The 23,091-nt window shown below is 32.9% G+C and overlaps 2 protein-coding genes across 2 annotated transcripts in view; both read left to right on the top strand.

Annotated features, from left to right (window-relative positions):
• lpin1b (lipin 1b) overlaps positions 1-5,116 on the top strand; it is a 45,480-nt gene extending 40,364 nt beyond the window's left edge. The window contains exons 19-20 of the mRNA XM_055016053.1: positions 622-725; positions 1,708-5,116. Of these exons, the coding sequence (XP_054872028.1) occupies positions 622-725; positions 1,708-1,873 (270 nt within the window). The 3' untranslated portion in view covers positions 1,874-5,116. The remainder of the gene's footprint in view (positions 1-621; positions 726-1,707) is intronic.
• A 575-nt stretch (positions 5,117-5,691) lies between these two features.
• Positions 5,692-21,824, top strand: gnpat2 (glyceronephosphate O-acyltransferase 2). The gene is made up of 16 exons (XM_055015880.1): positions 5,692-5,909; positions 7,470-7,664; positions 7,738-7,914; positions 9,993-10,122; positions 10,202-10,329; positions 11,430-11,505; positions 11,618-11,769; positions 12,117-12,247; positions 13,416-13,657; positions 16,166-16,423; positions 16,494-16,573; positions 17,758-17,898; positions 20,177-20,276; positions 20,362-20,455; positions 20,572-20,633; positions 20,738-21,824. Exons 1-16 carry the CDS (start codon positions 5,898-5,900, stop codon positions 20,788-20,790), a joined length of 2,031 nt encoding a protein of 676 aa, XP_054871855.1. The 5' UTR covers positions 5,692-5,897; the 3' UTR covers positions 20,791-21,824.
• Positions 21,825-23,091: the final 1,267 nt, after the last annotated feature.

Raw genomic sequence — 23,091 nt, 5'->3', positions numbered from 1 at the left:
TATAAACACACACTATTATAAACACACACTTTATTATAAACACACACTATTATAAACACACACTTTATTATGAACACACACACTTTATTATAAACACACACTTTATTATGAACACACACACTTTATTATAAACAGACACTTTATTATAAACAGACACTTTATTATAAACGCACACTTTATTATAAACACACACTTTATTATAAACACACACTTTATTATAAACACACACTTTATTATGAACACACACACTTTATTATAAACACACACTTTATTATGAACACACACACTTTATTATAAACACACACTTTATTATGAACACACACACTTTATTATAAACGCACACTTTATTATAAACAGACACTTTATTATAAACGCACACTTTATTATAAACACACACTTTATTATAAACACACACTTTATTATAAACACACACTTTATTCATTTATCAAACACACTTTTTATCTTTTATCTGCTTCTTCTGATGTCATTTCTGTCTCTATATTTACTGCAGGTTTATGGGAGTTTTACAGATTTATAGAGTTTATAGTGAATGTTTCTTGACGTTTACTGACTGCAGGTAGTTTCTAGTTTAACTCCGTGTTTCTCTCGTCATGTTTTCAGGACGTTTATTCCTATAAGGAGGTGGGCGTTCCTCTGAACAGGATCTTCACGGTGAATCCTAAAGGAGAGCTGGTCCAGGAACACGCCAAGACCAACATCTCATCGTAAGACTTTTATTTTGACACATTCTGTAAACTCTGACTGCTTTAAATTCATCTGGAACTGACATGAAACATTCAAATTTATTATTATTTTATTATTATTTAAAAGTGTTGTTAAAGTGTTCATCATCAGGATTTTTCTATTTCGTTAAACAACAGGTAATGACCAGAGAAACCACAGAAAAAAAATTACGTTATTTAAAAAAAAAAAAAAAATGTCTCTCTCTCTCTCTCTCTCTGTATATATATATATATATATATATATATATATATATATAAATAAAAATTTTAACAGGAGTTTTAAAAAAATGTTTTACTTTTACAGAACTTTTTATTCATTTATTTTTATTTCTACAGGACCTTTTTTATTATTTTTACACAATTTTATTTATTTACTTTAATTTATGTATTTTTAGAGGACTTATTTTAGAATGTATTTTTGCAGGATTTTTTTTTTATTTTTATTTATTTATTTTTTAAAATTGATTTATTTTTCCAAGACTTTTAAATTTTTTCAGGACCTTTATTTATTAATATTTTTACAGGACTTTTTATTTATTCAATTATTTTTCGGAACTTTTTGCTATCATATTTTTTACAGGACTATTTATATATTGATTTTTCATTTTTACAGGGGTTTTTATTTATTTTTCATTTTTTGTTTTTTTACAGGGCTTTTTATTTATTTTATTTTTATTTTTACAAGACTTTTTATTAACTTATTTATTTATTTTTCCGAAGTTTTTGCTATTAGTTTTTTTTACAGGACTATTTATTTATTTTGCATTTTTACAGGGCTTTTTATTTATTTATCTTATTTTGTATTTTGACCCGATTTTTGTTTACTTATTTATGTGTTTTTACAGGTACTTTTTATTTTTTATTTATTTTTACAGGATTATTTGTTTATTCATTTGTTGTTTCACAGTGCAGCTTTCTTCCATCTCGCCTGTAATATTAAACCTGAAACCTCCTCTCCCTGCAGGTACGTCCGTCTAGGTGAGGTGGTCGATCACGTGTTTCCTCTGAAGGTTCGGTCTTCTTCTTCTGACTTTCCGTGTTCGGACACCTTCAGTCACTTCACCTACTGGCGGGAGCAGCTCCCCCTGGTGGAGCAGCAGCAGCAGTTCAGCCCGACAGTCGACCAGTGAAAGAACCAAAGAAAGAAAGAACGAATGAATGAACAGATGAATAAATGACAGGTTTTGTGGAGGTTTTTCCAGAAGCTGCTTCCCTCAGAGAGTCGACGGAGCTGCTGTGAAATGTCTTAACGCACAAGACGGATGAGGAATTGCACTTTTATTTTTAAAAAACGGCCTCTGAGGTCGTCTGATTTATCTGTATATTAGAAATAATTTATTGGAGCAGCTTTAAGCTCAGACTTTTTCCTGGGGAAAACATTATTTTCATACTTTTTCACTCGATGCAGCTCAAAGAAGCAGTTTTATCGTGTTTTAAAGAATCAGTCGAAGCTGTTTTATTTATAATCAGAGAACGGACGCTTTATGGAAATATGCTGTAAAAAAAATGCGATTAAAGCTGGAAACCAAAAACAGTGTAAAAAAGTTGGTGAAAATCAGGACAAATATCTGTAAAATAGTAATATTTTTCGCTGATTTAGTTTTAAAAATGTAATCTTGAAGTCACACATCGTAAAATTACATATTTTCCTTGTTTTAAGTACAGATTTTTGATCTGGACTTTATCTAGTTTTCTTTTTTCTCTTACAGTCAACGCGTATATTTATTATTTTATGTGTGATTTCACTTGTATGTATGTATGTATTGTATATGTATCATTTTCCAATCCTTAATATGCATAATTTTACTTTCAAATAACATCAAATATCCATGAAAAAAATGTTTTTCTCTTTTAAATACAGTAAAAACTGTAATTTTACGGTCTAATGTTGTAAAAAAATCAAATTGCTGTTTATAAAAACAGATTTTTTGCTTCTTATTTTTATTTTAAGTAGACGTTTTTTGTTGTTTTTTTAGTCAACAAATTAAGATTTTTTCTGGCGATTTTATTTTTTTAAAAACAGGACAATGATTCACTATTTTTCAGTCTGTGCTTTACATAATTTTTCTTTCAAATAAAATAAAACAAATAAATCTCTTTTCAGTACAGTTAAAACTGTAATTTTACAGTCTAATGTTGTAAAAGATTGAATTACTGTTTATAAAAACACAGACTTTTAAAAATAGTTTTTACTTTAAATAGGTGTTTATTTTTTTGTTTTTTTTAACAGTCAACAAATTAATATTTTTTTCCACTGATTTTACTTGGATATTAGATATCTAAATAAATAAATAAGATAGATATTTACTTTATAAAAAACAGGGAAACTGTGTTTAATAGCATATTTACCATTTTTCAATTCTTACTATACATAATTTTTCTTTCAATAAAGTACAATAATCTGATTTAAATACAGTAAAAACTGTGTAGTGTGTTGTAAAAGTCAATAACCGTTTATAAAAACACAGATTTAAAAAAAAAAGTTTTTATTTAAATAGACATTATTTACAGTTTTGGTCCGTCTTTTTTTTATTTTTTTATTTATTTACAATCAACAAATTCATATTTTTTCCCAGTGATTTTGTTTAGATATTAGATAGCTAAATAAATAAATATCTATATTAAATATAGATATTAATTTTTTTCAAAAAACAGCGAAAATCTGTTAAAAAAATGAATCCTTAGATTAAATAATTTTTCTTTCAAATAAAATAAAAATGATTTAAATACAGTTAAAACTGTAATTTTCCAGTCTGTTAAAAAAAAAAAAACTATTCATAAACCGTTTATAAAAACACAGATTTTTTTCTTAGTATTATTTTTTATTTATTTTAGGTAGACATTATTCACAGTTTTGGCATGTTTTTTTTAATAGTCGACAAATTGGGTTTTTTTTCCAGTGATTTTATTTAGATATTAAATATCTAAATGAATAAATAAATATCTATATTCAATACAGATATTTTTTTTTTTTTAAAACGGGACAATCCATTTGAAAAAATATTTAGCATTTTTCAGTCCTTAATTTACATAATTTTTCGTCCAAATAAGTTGAAATATCTGTAAAATAGTAGTTTTTTTTTCAGATTTAAATACACAAAATATAAACAAATTTAATGGTAAAAAAAAACGACAGATTTACCATTTATAAAAATGTAATTTTTTTCTGTTCTTTTATTAGATATTAGCTGTAATTTAACAAAACAAAGACAAATATTTACCATTTTCCTGTCCTTAACTTACATAATTTTTCATTCAGACAACAGAAAATATGCAAAAAGTGACATGTTTTTTATTTTTGCTGAATTAAATGCGATAAAAATTGTGTAATTTTACAGTAAAATACTATAAAAAAAAGGAATTATAATCACAGTTTTGACTTTTTTATACGGTTAAATTTATACATGTTCTGTAAATGGTTAAAAAATGCAGTTAAAACTGTTCTTTTTTACAGTGTTTGTTAAAAAGTGATAAAATCATTTTGAAATGAAGATTAATGTATAAAAGCACAACATTTTTAATCTTCTGTTCAATTAATTCTTGTTATTTTTATCTCCAAACATCAATCTGCAGAAAAACACATCATTTATCTGTTTGTTTGCATTTTTTAAAATTTATTTTGTAGTTTGTTTTTTGTAAGAAGTTTTCCAGCAGCTAATTTACATGTTTTGTCCCAAAAAATAACAAAACAAATAAAACAAAACAAGAAATACACGACAGAAATGAACAGAAAGGTGCATCAGGGAGACAAATCAACCGCAATAACTGAAGGTTTTAGACTATTTAGAGTCTTCATGGGTCATTTATTTAACTTTACAGATTAAAAACAGAAAGCAGATTCATTAAAATCTGTTGGAAATCATCCAGAAATCCTTTAAAAGGAGAAAATGTGAGATTTAGAATAATTTCAAACGTCCAGCTGCATCAGAGTGAAATAAAATCTGGTTAAATTGTCTTTTTCAGGCTGTTTCTTGAGTGTTTCAAGTTTTTTTTAATGGATTGTGGACACAGCTGACTGTGTTCAGACTTTAATTCAGCTTTAATTCAGAGTTTAAAGAGAAAAGTTTCATTTCCTGAAGCTCTGAACTGTTTAAAACTAAACTTTCTGACTAGAAACCGACTGATTGTGTGAAACTTCAGTTTTTCTGCCATTCTTGTGTAAAAACTCGACAGTATTAATGCAACATTTTTCCTTTTTTGTCCTTTTTCTGACCTGAAAGAGGGTTTTTATGATATATTCAGTATTTGAGCTGCAGAATGTTATTTGTGTGTTTGATGCTTTTGATATTCTTTCCATGAAAGAGCTGAAATGAAGCCAGTTTGTTGTTAAATTGGTGAAACTGAACTCAATAAAAATCTACTTTGGTACAACAGAGACGGACTGTGACTGAATTAAACGTTAATAGTTAAAATCCAGATGAAAAGAGTTTTATTTTCACACCTCAAAGGTTTATTTGGAGCTAAAACTGATATTTATAGCTTTGATTTTTCAACAGAGCAATGTTAAGCGAGTGTAAATAAAAGTATTGGAAAATCTTGGAGAAAAATGTAAATTTATTGGTATTTATTGCTATAATATTGCAGCTGCTAATGTTGGTTTGTATCTGCTAGTTGTAAATTTCCTCTCAGGGATCAATAAACCTTAATTTTTTATATATATATATATATATATATATATATATATATATATATATATATATATATATATATATATATATATATATATATATATATATATATATATATATATATATATATATATATTACAGTGTAACTAAAGCAGTTGGATCAATAATTATTTATATAAACTTCATCAGATTATTACTGACACTCAGATCATTATTTTTGGAGTTTTCTAACGTTTAATGTTTAAATATGCAAATTAGACATTACGTCATTAATTATGCACACATTTCCGTCAATATTTCCTTTGCTTCGTCCAGACTGAGCGGAGCATGCCGGGTTCTCTGGGTTCTCTGGGTTCTGAAGGTTCTGTGCTTGGTTCTGTCCGCCGTGCACGAGCCTTCTGTTCCCGAGGTTACTGTAGGTCACGGAGCTGCGCGTTCACGCTGCAGGAGGAGTTTCCGGAACGTGCAGCCTCGATTGGTCGCTTCAGAGCGGAAACGTGGAGAAAGAAAAACACCTGCAGGAGAAATGAGCGGCTCGGTAGGACACCTGTCTGTCGTTAGCCTGTCTGTCTCTTATTACCTGTCTGTCTCTTATTACCTGTCTGTCTGTCTGTCTGTCTGTCTGTCTTCTCTAAGGCTTTCTCCATCCGTTCAAAGCCTCTAACTTCTCCTGAACTTGTTTTCCTGCCGCTCAGAAACAGTGAAACTCTGCAGCTCTCCTTCCTGCAGCTGAGTCTCTAATCCTCAGACTTTAACCTCCTGGAAACATTTTCTCTGCTCTCTGCTCAACAAAAACCTCCATAAACTTCATGTTTTAACACGTTTAATTTGGGTTAAATGACATTTCTAAGCAATAAAATCACATTTAAAGACCAGTAAAACACGTAAAGATGAAAATATATGAGCCTGATTGGAAATAAAAATGAAACTAAAGTTGTTTTAAACCAACGTTAACTTTTATTTTTACTTTCCAAACACACTGACATGCAAATCTGAGCCTCAAAATGCTTTATTTTCTGCTTTCTGGTGAATTTTTCTGCACCAACTTCTGGACTTTAGCAGCTCAGAAACATTTCTGCTCAAACTTCTGCTCATTTCACAGACAGAGTTTGATGTGCTGAAGAAAAAGACAAGAAAAGATCATTTTTTCATGTTTCTTTGCAAGTTTTGTAAATATTTTGGGGCTCCTAGCTTCATCTTTCCTCCTGAAATCTGCACATTTGAATGTCAAATGTCTTTCTGTCAAAGTTTAGGAACTCAAAAGGTTTTCTTTGGCAAAACTGATGATCTTTGACCAAACAACTTGAAAGTGATCCAGAACAAGGTAAAATTCTTCAATATGACTAAAAAATGAATGAAAATGGCTTAAAATTCATCCAGAATTACTGAAAATTGTCCAAAAAGACTAAAAAAAATGAGTGAAAATGGATAAAAAAAAATCCCCCTTAAACGACTAAGAAACTGTCCAAAATGACTAAAAATTTTGTGAAATTGGCTTAAAATTCATCCAAAAGGACAAAAAGTGTTGAGGCTCTGAGCTGCTACTTGCATTTATTGGTGTAAATTTCCACAGAGAAGAAAGAGATTCATTAACATCAAAGAATGACATTAAAAACTACTGCTTTTCCTTCAGCGTATTAAACTGGTCCATTTGTTCTGAATGTGCAGAAAAACGTCCTGAGCAGAAGTTTTACTGAAATTAAATCTTGAGCTGTTAAAGTTGATAAACTGCTGCAGAAAAAGCCCAAATTTGTGCAGAAAAGTGAAAAAGAATGTAATGTTTGATGCTCCAAATTTCCATAATTTACACCAACTCGTTTTTTCTATTGAGTTAAATTTCTATTAAAGGTGTCAAACTGTCAAATTAAAAGTCGTATAAAACATGCAAATGTTGTTTCTCAAATTTAATAAACTAAAGAGGTTTTCTTCTTTCTTCTGTTGTATAGAAATTCACCAGAATGTCAGAAATGTAGTGTCTGATGCTCCAAGTTTCCCACAGAACCTCTAGTTTTCTCCTTCTAGCATCTCTTTCCCTCTAATCGATCTTTTTCTCGTCTTATTTCTGCTAAAACTGCTTTTGTTTTATTTCCTGGTCCAGTTCAGGGATCCGGTCGTCCTGCGGTCCGATGACGAGGACTTGGTGGACGTTCTGGAGGAGCGTCGTCATGGCAGCGACCTCGGCTTCACCTTCAGGACCTTCAGCCCTCCGTCCTGCCCGGCGCCGTCCGTCTCCTCCTCCGATCTCCGCCAGTCCGTCCTCGACTCGCTCTTCCTCCGACACGTCGCCAAGGAGGTGAGTCCGCCCGGCAACCGGGAACCAATGAGCGGCGGCCGCATCTTCAGCCGTGTCCCGCCTCTGTCCGCAGGTCGCCGTGGAGACGGGGTCGCCGCTGGAGATGGTGATGGGCGACGCTCGAAGCATCCTGGAGGAGATGTCTCAGAACCTGCAGCTGGGATTCATCAGACTGATGGCCTTCACCCTCACCAAAGTCTTCAAGAAGCTCTTCAGGAGCATCTTCATCAACATGGACGGACTCAACACGGTCACCACCGATCGATACCCGATCGATACCCGATCAGTATCCATCAATATCCAGCAATACTCAGCAACACTCATGAGTCCAGCTGTCTGAGGCGGCTAGTTTTAGTTTTAGTGAATCTTTACGATCCAACAGTTGAACTTTATTTAATCTGAACTTTCTTCCAGTTTTACTGCAGCTCAAAGTTTGACTGATAATAAAACCAAGCAAACAGCAGATAAGAAAAGATTAGAAAGAAAAACTCATAAAGGAAATAAAACAATAAAAACTGGGTCAAAGTTTAGACTAATGAGACGAAATGTTTAAAAAAAATAGATTAAAAAGACAAAATGTTCAAATAACAGAATAATAAAACTGAATAAAAAGAGAAATGTTCAATTGCCAAAATATTAAAATATTCTTATAAAAAGTAGATAAAATAGATTAAATGCAGTAACAAAAATGAGATAAAATGAAAATAAAATAAACTGATAAAAAAGGCAAAATCTTTAAATTAAATCATTAAAATGCTAAAAATATTCAAATTAAATAATAAATAATTAAATAATGATATGATTAATAAAATGGTAAAAACGAATAAGAAAAGAATAATATAGCTAGAAAAGCTGCATTAAAAAGACAAATTATTAAAATATAATGAAAAAGAATAATAAGAATTAAAATAAGTAAAATATAAAATGTTAACATTGCATATTATTTTTTAAAAAAGATTAAAAAAACAAAATAATAAAATTAATTAAAAATAGACTAATAAGAAACAATATTTAAATGCAATAAAATTATAAGAATTAAATAAAATTAGACAAAAATGACAACATTTTAAAATAAGGTAATAAAAACTAAATAAATAAATACAAACTAGATAAAATATATTAAAAAGACTAAATCCATCCATTATCTATACACCGCTTAATCCTCACTAGGGTCATGGGGGGGCTGGAGTCTATCCCAGCTGACTCAGGTGAAGGCAGGGGACACCCTAGACAGGTCACCAGTCTGTCACAGGGCTACATACAGAGACAAACAATCACTCTCACATTCACACCTACGGGCAATTTAGAGTAATCAATTAACCTCAGCATATTTTTGGACTGTGGGAGGAAGCCGGAGTACCCGGAGAAAACCCACGCATGCACAGGGAGAACATGCAAACTCCATGCAGAAAGATCCCGGGAAAGCCGGGACACGAACCAGGGATCTTCTAGCTGCAAGGTGAAAGTGCTAACCACTACACCACTGTGCAGCCCAAAAAGACTAAATGTTAAAACAAAATAATAAAATGGTAAAACAGAATAAAAACTTTTTTTTCAAAATCGTAAAACTAGATAATCCATGTTAAAAAGACAAATTATTAAAATACAATAAAATAATAGGAATTTAATAAAATAAATAAAATGTTAAATATTTAAATTACATAATAAAAAAGACGAGATTAAAAAGACAAAATAACAGAATTAATTCAAAATAAAACTAGATAAAATAAACTAATAAGACAAATTATTCAAATGCACAATTAAATAAGATTTTTAAAAAATCTGTTGTATATATTTTTAAATATTTTAATAATTATTTAAAAATGTTAAAATAATGATACAATAGATAAAAGAGATCAGATTAAATGAATAAATATGGAGATAAAATAGATTTAAAGTGCAGTGTTGAAATAAAATGAAATACTGAAAACAAAGCAGTCTCAAAATAAAGTAAAATAATAAATAAAATGCCAAAATAACAGAAACAAATTAAAGCTAGGTTAAAATAAAAATGGCAACAATACTCGGATAAAATAATAAAATATGGACAAAATGGATATAAAGGGCAAAATGTTGAAATAGAATAAAATATTAAAAGCTAAATATATTAATTTAAATAGATTAAAAGCTAAAAAATGTCATTTCTTATTCCTGAGTTTATTGTTATTCCTGTTATTTTATATTTTTAATGAAATTATTATTTAAATAATAAAGTTTGGTTCATTATTATTTTAGGTGTTTTCTGGACTTGAGGAGCTTATTTTCTGTGTGTTAAAGAACTAAAAGGATCATTTTTCTGATTTATTTTTTAAATATTTACCCCTCCAGCTCCAGCAGGCCGTCCAGGAGAACCCAGTGGTTCTGATGCCCAACCATCGCAGCTACGTCGACTTCCTCATCATCTCCTACATCCTGTTCGCCTTCGACCTGCCGGTGCCCGTCATCGCTGCAGGAATCCGCAAGTATCTACCGGATCGGAGCTGATCATCCATCGATTATCGGCTCCAAACTCTGACTTTCCGTTTGTCTCCCTGAAGCTCTGGCAGGAATGAAGATCGTCGGAGAGATTCTGAGACGTTCTGGAGCTTTTTTCATCCGACGATCCATCGGCTCTGATAAACTCTACTGGGCCGTCCTGTCCGAGTACGTCAGGACCATCATCAGGGTGAGAAAGAAGGATAGATGGATAGATGGATATAGAATAGAAATATAGAACAGGATAGAATAGAATGGAAAAGTCAACAGATTAAAATAACATAAAATAATAAAACAAGATGAAATATATTAAAAAGACAATGTTTAAATAATAAAATGATATAACAGATTAAAAAACAAAATAATTAAAATGAAATAAAATAAAATGATGAAATAGCTTAAAAAGATAAAATATTAAAATAATAGCACAGATTCAAAAGACAGAATAGTTGCAATTAAATAAATGATTAAATAGATTAAAAAGATAAAATGTTAAAATAATTTTTAAAAAATGATAAAAAAAAACGAAATAAATAAACTAAAAATAAATAATAGAATTCTAAAAATAGGTAAATAAAGAGAAAATTGTTAAAATTAAAATAGTAGAATGATAAAATAGCTTTAAAAGATAAAATGTTAAAATAATAAAACAGATTAAAAAGACAATAATTAAATTGAAATAAAATAATAAAATATATTTAAAAGATAAAAAGTTAAAATGATTTTTAAAAACAGATAAACTAAATAATTAAAATTCAATGAGATATTAAAATGATGAAATAGATTTTAAAAACTAAATAATTAAAATTAAATAAAATCATAAGATGATCAAACATATTAAAAATAGAAAATGTTAAAATAATATAAAATAATAAAATGATAAAATGTATTTAATAGACAAAATGATAAAATAATAAAATCGATTGCATAAACTAAATAATTAAAATTGAATAAAATAATAAAATGATAAAACAGTTTAAAAAGAGAAAATAGTTAAAATTAAATAAAATTATAAAATAAATTAAAAAATAAAATGTTAAAGTAATTTTTAAAAAACTAATATAAAACTAAGTAATTGAAATTAAATTAGAAAATAAAATTATTAAATAGATTTTTCAAAAACTAGATAATTAAAATTAAATAAAATCATAAAATGAAAAAACCTATTCAAAAGACAAAATACTAAAATAAGATGAAATAATAAAATGATCAAAATGCTTTTAAAAGACAAAATAATGAAACTAAAATAACATATATAATAATAATAATAATTTCCGATGCTTTCTGCAGAAAGAATTCGCTCCGTTCGAGTTTTACGTCGAAGGTTTGAGGAGCCGAACACTGAAATCTCTGACGCCGAAGCTGGGTGAGATTTTTGGAAAATACGGAGCCGTTCTTCCTCCTGAGACCCTAAATCAGCTGATGTTTAACAGATGAAATGTTTAAATGTGGACGTTACAGAGCTTTTGTGTCTCCAGGGATGATGCACATGGTCCTGGAGCCGTTCTTCAAAGGAGAAGTGTTCGACATCACGCTGGTTCCCATCAGCGTCAGCTACGACCGAGTCCTGGAGGAATCTCTGCTGGCCCACGAGCTGCTGGGCGTCCCCAAGCCCCGAGAGAGCACCGCGGTGCGTTCAGGGCCCCGGGAGACCGCAGGACCTTCACGTTTCCAGATGTCCAGATGTTTGTAGTCCTTCAGGGTTCAGATTTAGTCCTTCCACATGTTCAGACAGATGTTTTAGTCCTTACAGATGTTCTTACAGATGTTTTTACTGCTTTAGGGTTCAGATTTAGTCCTTCCACATGTTCAGACACGTTTTTCCTCCTTCCAGATGCTCTAACAGATGTTTTTCCTCCTTCGGGATTCAAATTTAGTCCTTCCAGATGTTCTTCCAGCTGTTTTAGTCCTTCCAGGTGTTCTTCCAGATGTGTTTCCTCCTTCCAGATGTTCTTACAGATGTGTGTCCTCCTCCAGGGTCTACTAAAAGCCACCAGAATCCTCCAGGAGGACTTTGGTTCGATGTTTGTGAACTTCGGTTGTCCTCTGTCGGTCCGATCTCTGTGTGAAGGAAGAATCGATCGCTGCCGCTTCAACCTGAGGCCCCGGTAGGAAAACAAAAGGAAATAAAACCAAAACGACAAAATAAAATCCGTTCTGGACGATCACAGAGCATCATTTAGAACAGGTTCTTAGTCACATAGGACACATTTCAAGTAACTTTTGTTGACTACTGATGTATTTTTGACAAATCTGAAGTCATTAATTTTTTTGTCATTTTGTACAAATCTTGAATCGTCTGGAGCAGCTTTGAGTCATTTTGGACATTTCTTTAGTGATTTTCCACAAATTTCAAGTGGTTTTGGACAATTTTTAAGTAATTTTGGATCATTTCTGAGTCATTTTGGACAAACGTTTGTCATTTTGACCAGTTTTGAATCATTCTGGACAAAGTCAGTGATTTAGGACACATTTTGGTCAACTGATGATGCATTTTGATCAGATGTTAAGTCATTTATGACATGTTTTTTAAAATTATTATTATTTTGAAATTGTCTTGACAGCTTTGAGTCATTTTGGGCAACCACTGATATTAATATTTTGTCATTTATTACATTTCTTTTTGACATTTTGTACAAATTTTGAATCATCTGGAGCAGCTCTGAGTCATTTTGAACATTTCTTTAGTGATTTTGGAAAAAATAATAGTGATTTCAGAAGATTTCTGAGTCATTTTGGAGACATTTTTTGTCATTTTGGGCAATTTTTAAATCATCATAGGCAAGTTTGGATTTATTTTGACATTTCTTGAATAATTCTGGACATTTTAAACTATTATGGCAAATTTAAATAAAGTAAAGATAAATCTTTAGCTTTCTAGTTTTTTTTGTCATTTTCAACTATTTTTGAGTCATTCTGAACAATTTCTGTAATTTTCAACACACTTTTTGTCATTTTGGCTAATTTTGAATCATTCCAGACAAGCTTGGAATTATTTTGTACATTTCTTTAGTAGTTTAGTAGTAGTAGTATTCCTTCTTTCCTTCAGAGTGATAAATAACTTCTTTTATGCAAATTAAATGTCTACCATCACGTTTTAATCATTTTGGACAGATTTGGAGTCATTTTGATCTAATTTTAAAGAATTTTAAATATTTTTTTTATCAGTTTGTGCCTGTTTTGAATCATTCTCGACAGACTTGAAGTCATTCTGTGTTTGTATTTTTGGTTCCTGTGGTTCTAAACCTCCACAATAAAAGCGTGTTTCGTCTCCAGACATGTTCCCCAGCAGCCGTCTGCAGACGTCCAGGCCTGTGTGAGCTGGTTGGCCCACCTGGTGGTCCGGCTCCAGGAGGAGGGTTCTGTTATCGGGCCCTGGTCCCTGATGTGCTGCCAGCTGCTGCAGAACCCGGTCCACGTCCTGACGGGGGACGGTCTGGACTGGCAGCAGCTCAGCGATGGAACCGTGTGGAGCAGGAGGCTGGCGGTGGACTGTGGAGCTCGACTCAGCTGGTCTGGTGGGTCTCATAATGCTAACAATAATAATGATGATAATAATAATAATAATAATAACAATAATAATAATGATAATAATAATAATAATAATAATAATAATAATAATAATAATAATAATAATAATGATAATGATAATGATAACAATAATAATAATAATAATAATAATAATAATAATAATAATAATAATAATAATAATAATAATAATAATAATAATAATAATTAATGATAATGATAATATTAATAATAATAATAATAATAATAATAATAATAATAATAATAATAATAATAATAATAATAATATTAATGATAATGATAATATTATTAATAATAATAATAACAATAATAATAATAATAATAATAATAATATTAATGATAATGATAATATTAATAATAATAATAATAATAATAATAATAATAATAATAATAATAATAATGATAATGATAATGATAACAATAATAATAATAATAATAATAATAATAATAATAATAATAATAATAATAATAATGATAATGATAACAATAATAATAATAATGTTAATGATAATATTAATAATAATAATAATAATAATAATAATAATAATATGTCGGTTTAAATTGGATCAGGAGAGTCCGGTTCCTGTTTTTTGGTTCCTGTTTTCCTTCCGATTGTTACAGAGCTGCATTTTTGTGCCTGTAAACTGGAATTTAACATGTTTTTATACCAAACTGAAGTTATTTTAAACACTTTTTGTCATTTTGCACACATTTCACATCATTTTAGGTTTCTTGATTAATTTTGTAGTTTATTAAAACATTCTAGACATTTTTTAATAATTGCGGACAAGTTTTTTTTTGTCATTTTTGATGTTAAAATAAATTTCTACCTTCAGTAAGAACAAATTCTGAATTGTTCTTTAGTCATTTTGGACAAGATTTCATCTATTTTGGACAGTTTTTTTTTTTGTCATTTTAGACAAATTTTGAATATTTCCAGGCAATTTTTAAGTCATTTTGTACACGTTTTAAATCTTTTTGGACATATTTTAAGTCATTTTGTGCATGTTTTAAGTCATTTTTTACGTATTTTAAGTCTTTTTGTGCATATTTTAAGTCTTTTTTTACGTTTCCTGAATTATTCTTGACACGTTTTGAGGAACTTGAAGTTGCTTTTTGTCATTTTGGACAGTTTTTGAACAACTTTGGACCATGTTTTTGTCACGCTGAAGCTTTTTTTATGTAATATGGACAACTTTTAATTCATTCTAAACAAGTTTGGAGTCATTTTGGACATTTTTTCAGTAATTTTAGACATTTCTTGACTCATTCTAGACATGTTTTGAGCCTTTTGAAATAGTTTTTGTCATTTTGAACCTTTCTGTCATTTGATCATTTTTAAAATTATTACAACTTTGGAGTCATTTTGGACCCGTTTCGAGTCATTTTTGACTAATTTCAAGTCATTTTTGACATTTCTTTAAGTCATTTGACCAATTTCTTGTCATTTTAGACAAAATTGTATTTATTTTTATTTTTGAATTATTTTAAACAAATTTTATGTAGTTCCAGACTAATTTTAAGTCATTTTGGACATTTTGTCCATAATTTTGGCATTTCTTGACTCATTTTGGAAATATTTTCAGTAATTTTTGACATTTCTTGAATCATTCTAAGATGTTTTGGTCATATTGATCTTTTATTTTTAATGTAATTTGGACAACTTTTAATTCATTCTAAACATGTTTTGTTATTTTGAAATTAGTTTTTGTCATTTGGTTATTTTTTTCAATCATTTTAGACAAATTTTCAGTCACTTGTGACAATTTTTCAGTCATTTTGGCCATTTTCTTGAGTCATTTGAAGTAGTTTTTGTCATTTTTTTACCTTTCTTTATGTAATTCAGACAGCTTTTTATTCATTCTCAACATGTTTTGAGTCATTTTGGACAAATTCTGAATAATTTTTCTTGACTCATCCTGGACATGTTTTGGGCCTTTTGAAATTGCTTTTGTCATTTTGAACCTTAATTTTTAATGTAATTTGGACAACTTTTAATTAATTTCAAACAAATTTTAAGTCGTTTTTGACATTTCTTTTGTGATTTTGGAAAACCTTTGAGTAATTTGGGACCCTTTCTGAACAAATGAAGATAGTTTGAACACATTTTTTTGTCATTTTGGCCAATTTTTGAATCATTCCAGACAAATTTGGGCAGAATATGAACTCTTTCATCCCTCTGATTTGCAGAATATGAACTCTTTCATCCCTCTGTACCTTCATTTCCCCTCCAGTAGGTGGCGTCTGCATGTCTCCCTGCAGCAGGTGGAGTTAATTCAGAGCAGAGTAAATACAGACCAGTGCTGGCCTCTGTGACCTGGTCTGAGATCAGACAGATTAGATGAATGTGAGTTGGCACCAGCGTTCAGATTCACTTAGAGGCTGTCGCTCAGATTATTGTCTTAAAGTCTTTTATCCTCAGACGACCCCGACGACCAGCGCCTCTGTCAAACCTCAAACCAACCGTTTCTCTGCAGGAAGCGTCTCCGATCCAGACGTCATGACGTCGGCCGCCGCCCTGCATCGATCTGTCGTCCAGCGCAGAAGGGGGCGTGTCTACCTGCTGCAGGGGGAGGAGCCAGAGAGGAGGCGTCCAATCGGCTCGGAGGACGGCGTGATGCGGACGGCGGCGGCGGTGCTGATGCTGGCGTCCTACAGGAACCAGGCGCTGCACGTCTTCGTACGTCCGGCGATGCTGGCGGCGGCTTTGAACGTCACACGGAGCCGACGGAGAGGTGAGTAGGTGTCGCAGCAGAAGAACCGCAGAACGAACCCATCCTGACCCACGCTCTCATCCGTCCACAGAACAGCTGCTCGGGTTCTTCTGCTTCCTGCAGGACGTCTTCTCCCACGAGTTCATCTTCGTCCCCGGCAGGTCGACTCAGGTAACAGACTCACCTGAAGAGTCTCAGCAGCTCAGGACAAACATGAAGATTATATCAGAGCTGACAGACTGCAGAGCGGGTTAAGAACCACGACGTAAATGTGGACAAAGTTCCCCTCAGACCTCTTCAGAACCACCTGATTCTTCATCTACACTAATTTTATTAATGAAGCAAAGTTCTGCCTTCATACTGTGAGTTAAAATCCACACTTTATAATTTGCTTTGTTACTTTTTCTTCTCAAAATCACAAGAAAAACATGCAAAAATGCGCATTAAAAGCTGCAAAATTGCCGCAAAAAGACAAAGATGCAAACGTAGACAAAAAACACTATGACAAAAAGAAGCAAAATCACCACAAAAAGCTGCAAAATCCCTGCAAAACAAGGCGAACGCACACATAAAGGCACCAAATTAAGACAAAAAGCAGCAAAATCATCACAAAAAGCTGCAAAATTGCTGCAAAAAGATAAAAACTCACACCACATAAAGATGCAAATGCACAAAAAGAGACAAAACCATGATAACAAGAAGCAAAATCACCACAGCACCATGCAAAAGTCATCACGAAAAGCTGCAAACGCACACAAAAAGACAAAATTATGACAAAAAGAGTCCAAACCACCACAAAAACATGCAAAAATCACTATGAAAAGCTGCAAAATCGTTGCAAAAGGATGAAAACTCACCATAAAAATTCTGATAAACCAAATACACACAAAAGACGCAAAATTATGACAAAAAGAAGCAAAATCACCCAAAAAAAGACAAAAACTCGCCATAAAAATGCTGGTAAACCACCACAGAGTCAAAATTACGACAAAAATATTGCAAACACACAAGAAAAGGCAGAAAATCCTGGCAAAAACATCAACAAACTCTGACAAAAGTTTTGATTTTTGTCAGGAAAAAGTAACAAAGCAAATTATAAAGTTTGGATTCACCTCTTTAACTCTGAAAATATTCACAGTATGAAGATAAAACTCTGATCATTAATAAAGTTTATGTAGAGTTTAAAAAATCAGGTTGGAAGTTGTTCATTTCCTTCACATATAAACAAACATGCATCCTGTTGGTGTTTTTCCTCCAGATGATTCCTTGTTGATGTTGTTTTGTTGCTCCTTCATCCATCCAGTCATGTTTTTTATGGATTTTATGAGATGAGAGTCCATGTTTCTGTCCTGCAGGACTTTGAGGAGGCATGTTTTTACCTGAAGAAGTGTGGAGCGGTAAACATCGATGATCAGGAGGTGACGGTTCCAGATTCAGGACTGGAGGTTTTATCTTTTCTGCAGAAGCTGCTGCAGCCGTTCATAGACTCATACCAGGTACTGCAACCTCCCTGTCTCACTGGGATTATTTTCTGTTTTTGGAACATTGGATTTGCAAGTCAGATTGCAGCTGAAATTTTTAAAAAGTAAAAGAAACTCAAGGTTCATAGAAAGAAATTCCACCCCAGTATGCATCATAAACAAGTCATGAGTTCACAAAATTTAGATGCACAAGAAACACAAAACTGGAATAAAAATAAAGATAAATATAGACTATATGCATCTTTTACATGTAAAGATATAAATACCATGTTTATCACATCAGTCTTTCACTATCAGTTTCCAGTGACTTCTATAAATCTGAATTTTCTATTAAATCATTGAAACATGAATCTTTGTCTCGAAAACAATCATGAATTTTGGTTAATTTATAGTTTCATTAAAGTTCTTCTGGAAATATGACAAAAATTGTTGAGTCATAAATATACATACAGCAACTTGAATTACCATTCAGATTTTCTTAACTTCTCCTGAGTGGTTGTGATTGACTACAGCGATGACTGACGGATCATAAATATGCAAACAGAAATGTTAATATTTGGTTAAATTTATCCATTTCCACCTCAGTTTGGTTCTTCTGGTTTCAATCTTCTGGTTTATCTTTGACTCCTATGGACACTATACCTACCATCAAGCATGGAGGTGGCAGTATCATGCTCTGGGGCTTTCTAGAAGTGCTTCTGGACTGGTTTCAGACTGGATGTTGGACTGGTTCTGGACTTTCTTGGGACTGGTTAATGTTTGGATTCAGTCTTGGTTCTCCTGGTTTTGGATGCGATTTAAAGTTGGTTTAGGATTTATTTTACTCTGGATCTGGTCCTGGATGAGGACTGGGTTTGGCCCCAATTTTGTACTGGTTTTTGACTTTTTTAGGGCTGGTTTCAGACTGTTTCTAAAACTGCTTTCAGACTGTATTCTGACTGGCTCTGAACATTTCTTTGGACTAGTTTAGGTTTGATTTTGGTTCTGGTTTTAGATCTCTTTGGGACTGGTTTAGGATGAGTTTCAGACTGTCTTAGGTGAGTCTTACACTTTTTTAACCCTTAAAACACCAAACCTACAATTAATTAACAATTATGCTTAATGGTAGGTCCGACTGCTTTCAGACTGTCTTGATCTTGTTTTAGGAGTAGTTTAGGTTTAGTTTTGGTCCTGATTTTGTACTGGTTTTTGACTTTTTAGGACTGGTTTCAGACTGTATTCTACTGGTTCTTGACATGTTTTGGACTGGTTTAGGGTTGATGTTGGTGCTGTTTTAGACCTTTCTAGGACTGGTTTCAGACTGTCTCGGACGGGTCTTTTTTAACCCCAAGAACATCAAACCTACCATCCAGCATGGAGGTGGCAGCATCATGCTCTGTGGAACTGGAGCTTTCCACAAAGTAAATGGAATAATGAAGAAGGAGGATCACCTCCACATTCTTCAGGAAAACCTAAAACCATCAGCAGAAGGTTGATCTTGGACACAGTTGGATGTTTCAACCAGAGAATGAGCTCAAACACACATCATACGTGGTAAAGAAATGGTTCCATCAGACTGGAATGAAGGTTCTAGACTGGTCTCCCCAAAGTCCTGCCTTAGACCCATCAACAACCTGAAGAACCAAGTCTGAAAGACGACACATGTAGAGGAACTGAACAAATTCTGTCCAAAGGAGTTGAAGATAAACCAGAAGACTGAAACCAGAAGAACCGAATTAAGGCGAAAATGGAAAAATTTAACCAAATATTAACATTTTTGTTTGTATATTTTTGATTAAGTAGATTCTTTTATATTTCCCAAAAACCTTGAATGAACCTATGAAACTATTAGTGACTAAGATTCATGTGTTTCAATATTTCCATCATAGAAAATTTGGATTTCTAGGAGTCATTGGAAACTAAAGACTGAGATGATAGACATGGACTTCCAGAGTGGATGGAAACTTGTTCCTCTGGTTAAACTGAAGCCTGAAGATGTTTAGCATGAAGCTGTTTTGAAGCAGCTCCGACTCACTGTGACCTAAAGGAACCTCTAAATCCCACTAATTAATATGTTTGTTTGCGCTGAACTCAAACTATTTCTTGGGTCGGATTAGTGGCCTGGAAGACCTTCTGACTGATCCAGGCTAAGAAACAAACACCTGAATGTCACCTGAGAGGAACTACAGGCTTCCTTCTTCCCGTTTCAACAACTTTTAATGACTTTTATTGTAGATGTTTCCTCGTTAAAGCTTTAGTTTGTGAAACTGGAAGATGCTGTTTGAACTTTTCATAAAGGCATTTGTATTTTCAGGTTGTGTTCAGGTTTTTTTGTGAAGATGGACCTCAGGTGTTCTCAGAGAAGCAGCTTCTACCTGCAGTGCGACAGTTTGCCACAAAGCTCATCCTCTCAGGTAAAATTAAAAAGTCAGAAACCATCTCCACATGTTAAACTCTGCAGAAAACCTCCATAATCTGTGTTTTTTTTTTCCCTCTCAGGTGAGCTTCACACCTACGAAGCCTTGTCCTCGGACACCCAGAAGAACGTCCTGTCGGCTCTGAGGAGGCTTCAGGCCGTCACCAAGCTGAGGGCGTGAGTAATGAGATCAGCTCCACAGACCTGTTTGGTTTTAAGCTCATTTTCTGAGGTGATTGAGAAGCCGTCTGGTGCCAAACGACTCGTGATGAGATTCTGTTGTTTAATCACAGGTCTGAGCAGAACGAGTACAAAGTGAACCGAGAAGCTGTGAGAAGAACCGCAGACGTGCTCGGTAAGATGAGATGGTTCTAGAAAAACGAGGAAGCTTTTGTTTAGTGTTTAAGACACCGACAGACATCGAGCTGATGTTTCTTTTTCCGTCCTCGCTCGCTGTAGCCGGGAAAATCCCTCCCCAGATGCTCCAGGCGACACCTGACGCCAGACTTTAGTCCACCTTGGACCGGATCCATCTTCAGCCCTGTTTTCGCCCGACTTCATCCTCATCCTCAGTCCAACCTCACAATTGACTACAGCTGCTGACTCCTCTGAGCCAATTTGAATAGAGCCCATTAGATCCACTCATTAGACTTTTAACACAAACATTACAGACTTGGATTAGATCCATCTTCCACCCTGTTTTTGTCTGACTTCACCCTTGACTTCAAGACGAAACGCCTCTTCCTGGACGTCCAGTTTTAAACTGCCCAACCCAATTCCCGACATGGTGACCCAAAGCAACAGTATCGGTTTTGTTTTGTCACAAAAAACAATCATGTGTTTTGATTCTTTCATAGATTTATTAAAGGTCTTCTGCAAACGTGACAAAATCTGCTGGGTCAAAAATATACATAAAGCAGCTTCAATTATCAGATTTTAGGATTTAGAGTTTAATTTTCTTAATGGCACAACCTTGCAGGTGACTACAGCTGCTGACTCTGAAGCCGAATTGAATAAGAAATTTAACTATATCTGCTGGGTCAAAAATATACATACAGTGACTTGGATTATCAGTTTGATGATGTATAAAGTTGCGTTCATCAAATTTTCTCAGACTATTTAAATTGGCTCAGAGGAGTCAGCAGCTGTAGTCAACTGCGAGGATGTGTCACTAAGAAAATTCAAAATGAAACACCTGGATGTTTAGTTTTAAGCTACTTGAGTCTGAAATGGTGCTAAAAGTCCCAATGTCATGACTCAAAGCGACAGTATTAGTTCTGTTTTGCAGTATTTAGATTAAATCAAGAATCTTACAGAACGTTTGTTGGCATCTGTGGATGAAAACATGGAGCAATAACTTGATTTCAACCGGTTTAACATGTTCTCGTAGCCTTATTATCAATGCTGACCGAGTGAATGAACATGAATGCACTTTCTAATAACTGTGATTGTGAATTTAAACAGCAAATACTGAATTCTGACACTTGATTGTATGTAAATTAATGTAGCAGCAATAATAATAAAAAATCAAAAAAATACCATAAAATGTCAGGTTTCGTTTGTCCGAGACATTTATTTTAAGTTTTTTACATGTAAGGAAATGCAAAACAAATGTAAGGAAATGCACCATTAGATATAGTTTCAGTGGTTTTCTGTGTTTTTACCCCTCGACAGTAACTGAAACCCAGAGTTCAACCTTCATCTGCTGCAGCAGGAACCTCAGAAGAAGAAGAAGAAGAAGAAGAAGAAGAAGGCCTCTTACAGAAACAACAGCAGTGAGTACAGCACTGTGCAAAATCAATTAAATGTCAAATAATTCCAGATTTAACCACATCTCAGTATGAACTGCATCATTTGTAAGTACAACAGAGTTTTTCCTCGTATACACAATCAAAAACAAACACTTTAGAAAGATTATATTGAAAATCCAGGCCCCAAAGTAAAAATTCAATGCAACAAAAGTCCACCTGAGATCTGCAGTCAGTCTAACTGCATGAACATGGTTCTAAAATGAGCAGCAGAATGTTCTCAGTTGTGGACCTATGGACTGGGTCTATCTATGTCTGCATCATGGCTCCACATGGACAATAATTCAACTGAGAGTGTATGCAAAAGAACAAAGTGAACACTAGAATGTTCAAAATGACTGAAAATGTGTCCAAAAACACTTAAAATTGATTAAAATTGTGGAACACTACTTAAAATATCAGGAATGACTCCAAATTGATCCAAAACAACCCACAATTTACCAGAAGGGACTAAAAATTTGTTCCAAATTACTAAAATTTCTCCAAAGTTACTAAAAATAATCCAAAATGAACCAAAAATTGTTCAGAATCAGTCTTATGGGTCAAGTTGTTTCAAGACACTTCATAGAACCCAATCATGGCTCCTCATGGAAAAGAACTGAACAGAGGAAGTGCAAAATCTGACTGTGAGACTCGACAGATGATGGAAAAGATGGAAAAGGATCCAAGAAGATCAACTAAAACCAATGAAGCACAGAGTCAGCAGTAATCAGGAGGTCTAGAAGGAGTCATAGTTCCACTAATCAGGAGGTCTAGAAGGAGTCATAGTTCCACTAATCAGGAGGTCTAGAAGGAGTCATAGTTCCACTAATCAGGAGGTCTAGAAGGAGTCATAGTACCACTAATCAGGAGGTCTAGAAGGAGTCATAGTTCCACTAATCAGGAGGTCTAGAAGGAGTCATAGTACCACTAATCAGGAGGTCTAGAAGGAGTCATAGTACCACTAATCAGGAGGTCTAGAAGGAGTCATAGTACTACTAATCAGGAAGTCTAGAAGGAGTCATA

The sequence above is a fragment of the Amphiprion ocellaris genome, chromosome 12 (genome assembly GCF_022539595.1).
Source record: "Amphiprion ocellaris isolate individual 3 ecotype Okinawa chromosome 12, ASM2253959v1, whole genome shotgun sequence".
In the NCBI taxonomy this organism is placed as follows: domain Eukaryota; kingdom Metazoa; phylum Chordata; class Actinopteri; family Pomacentridae; genus Amphiprion; species Amphiprion ocellaris.
The sequence above is the reverse complement of the archived record's forward strand: the minus strand, read 5'-3'. Positions and strand labels throughout refer to the sequence as shown.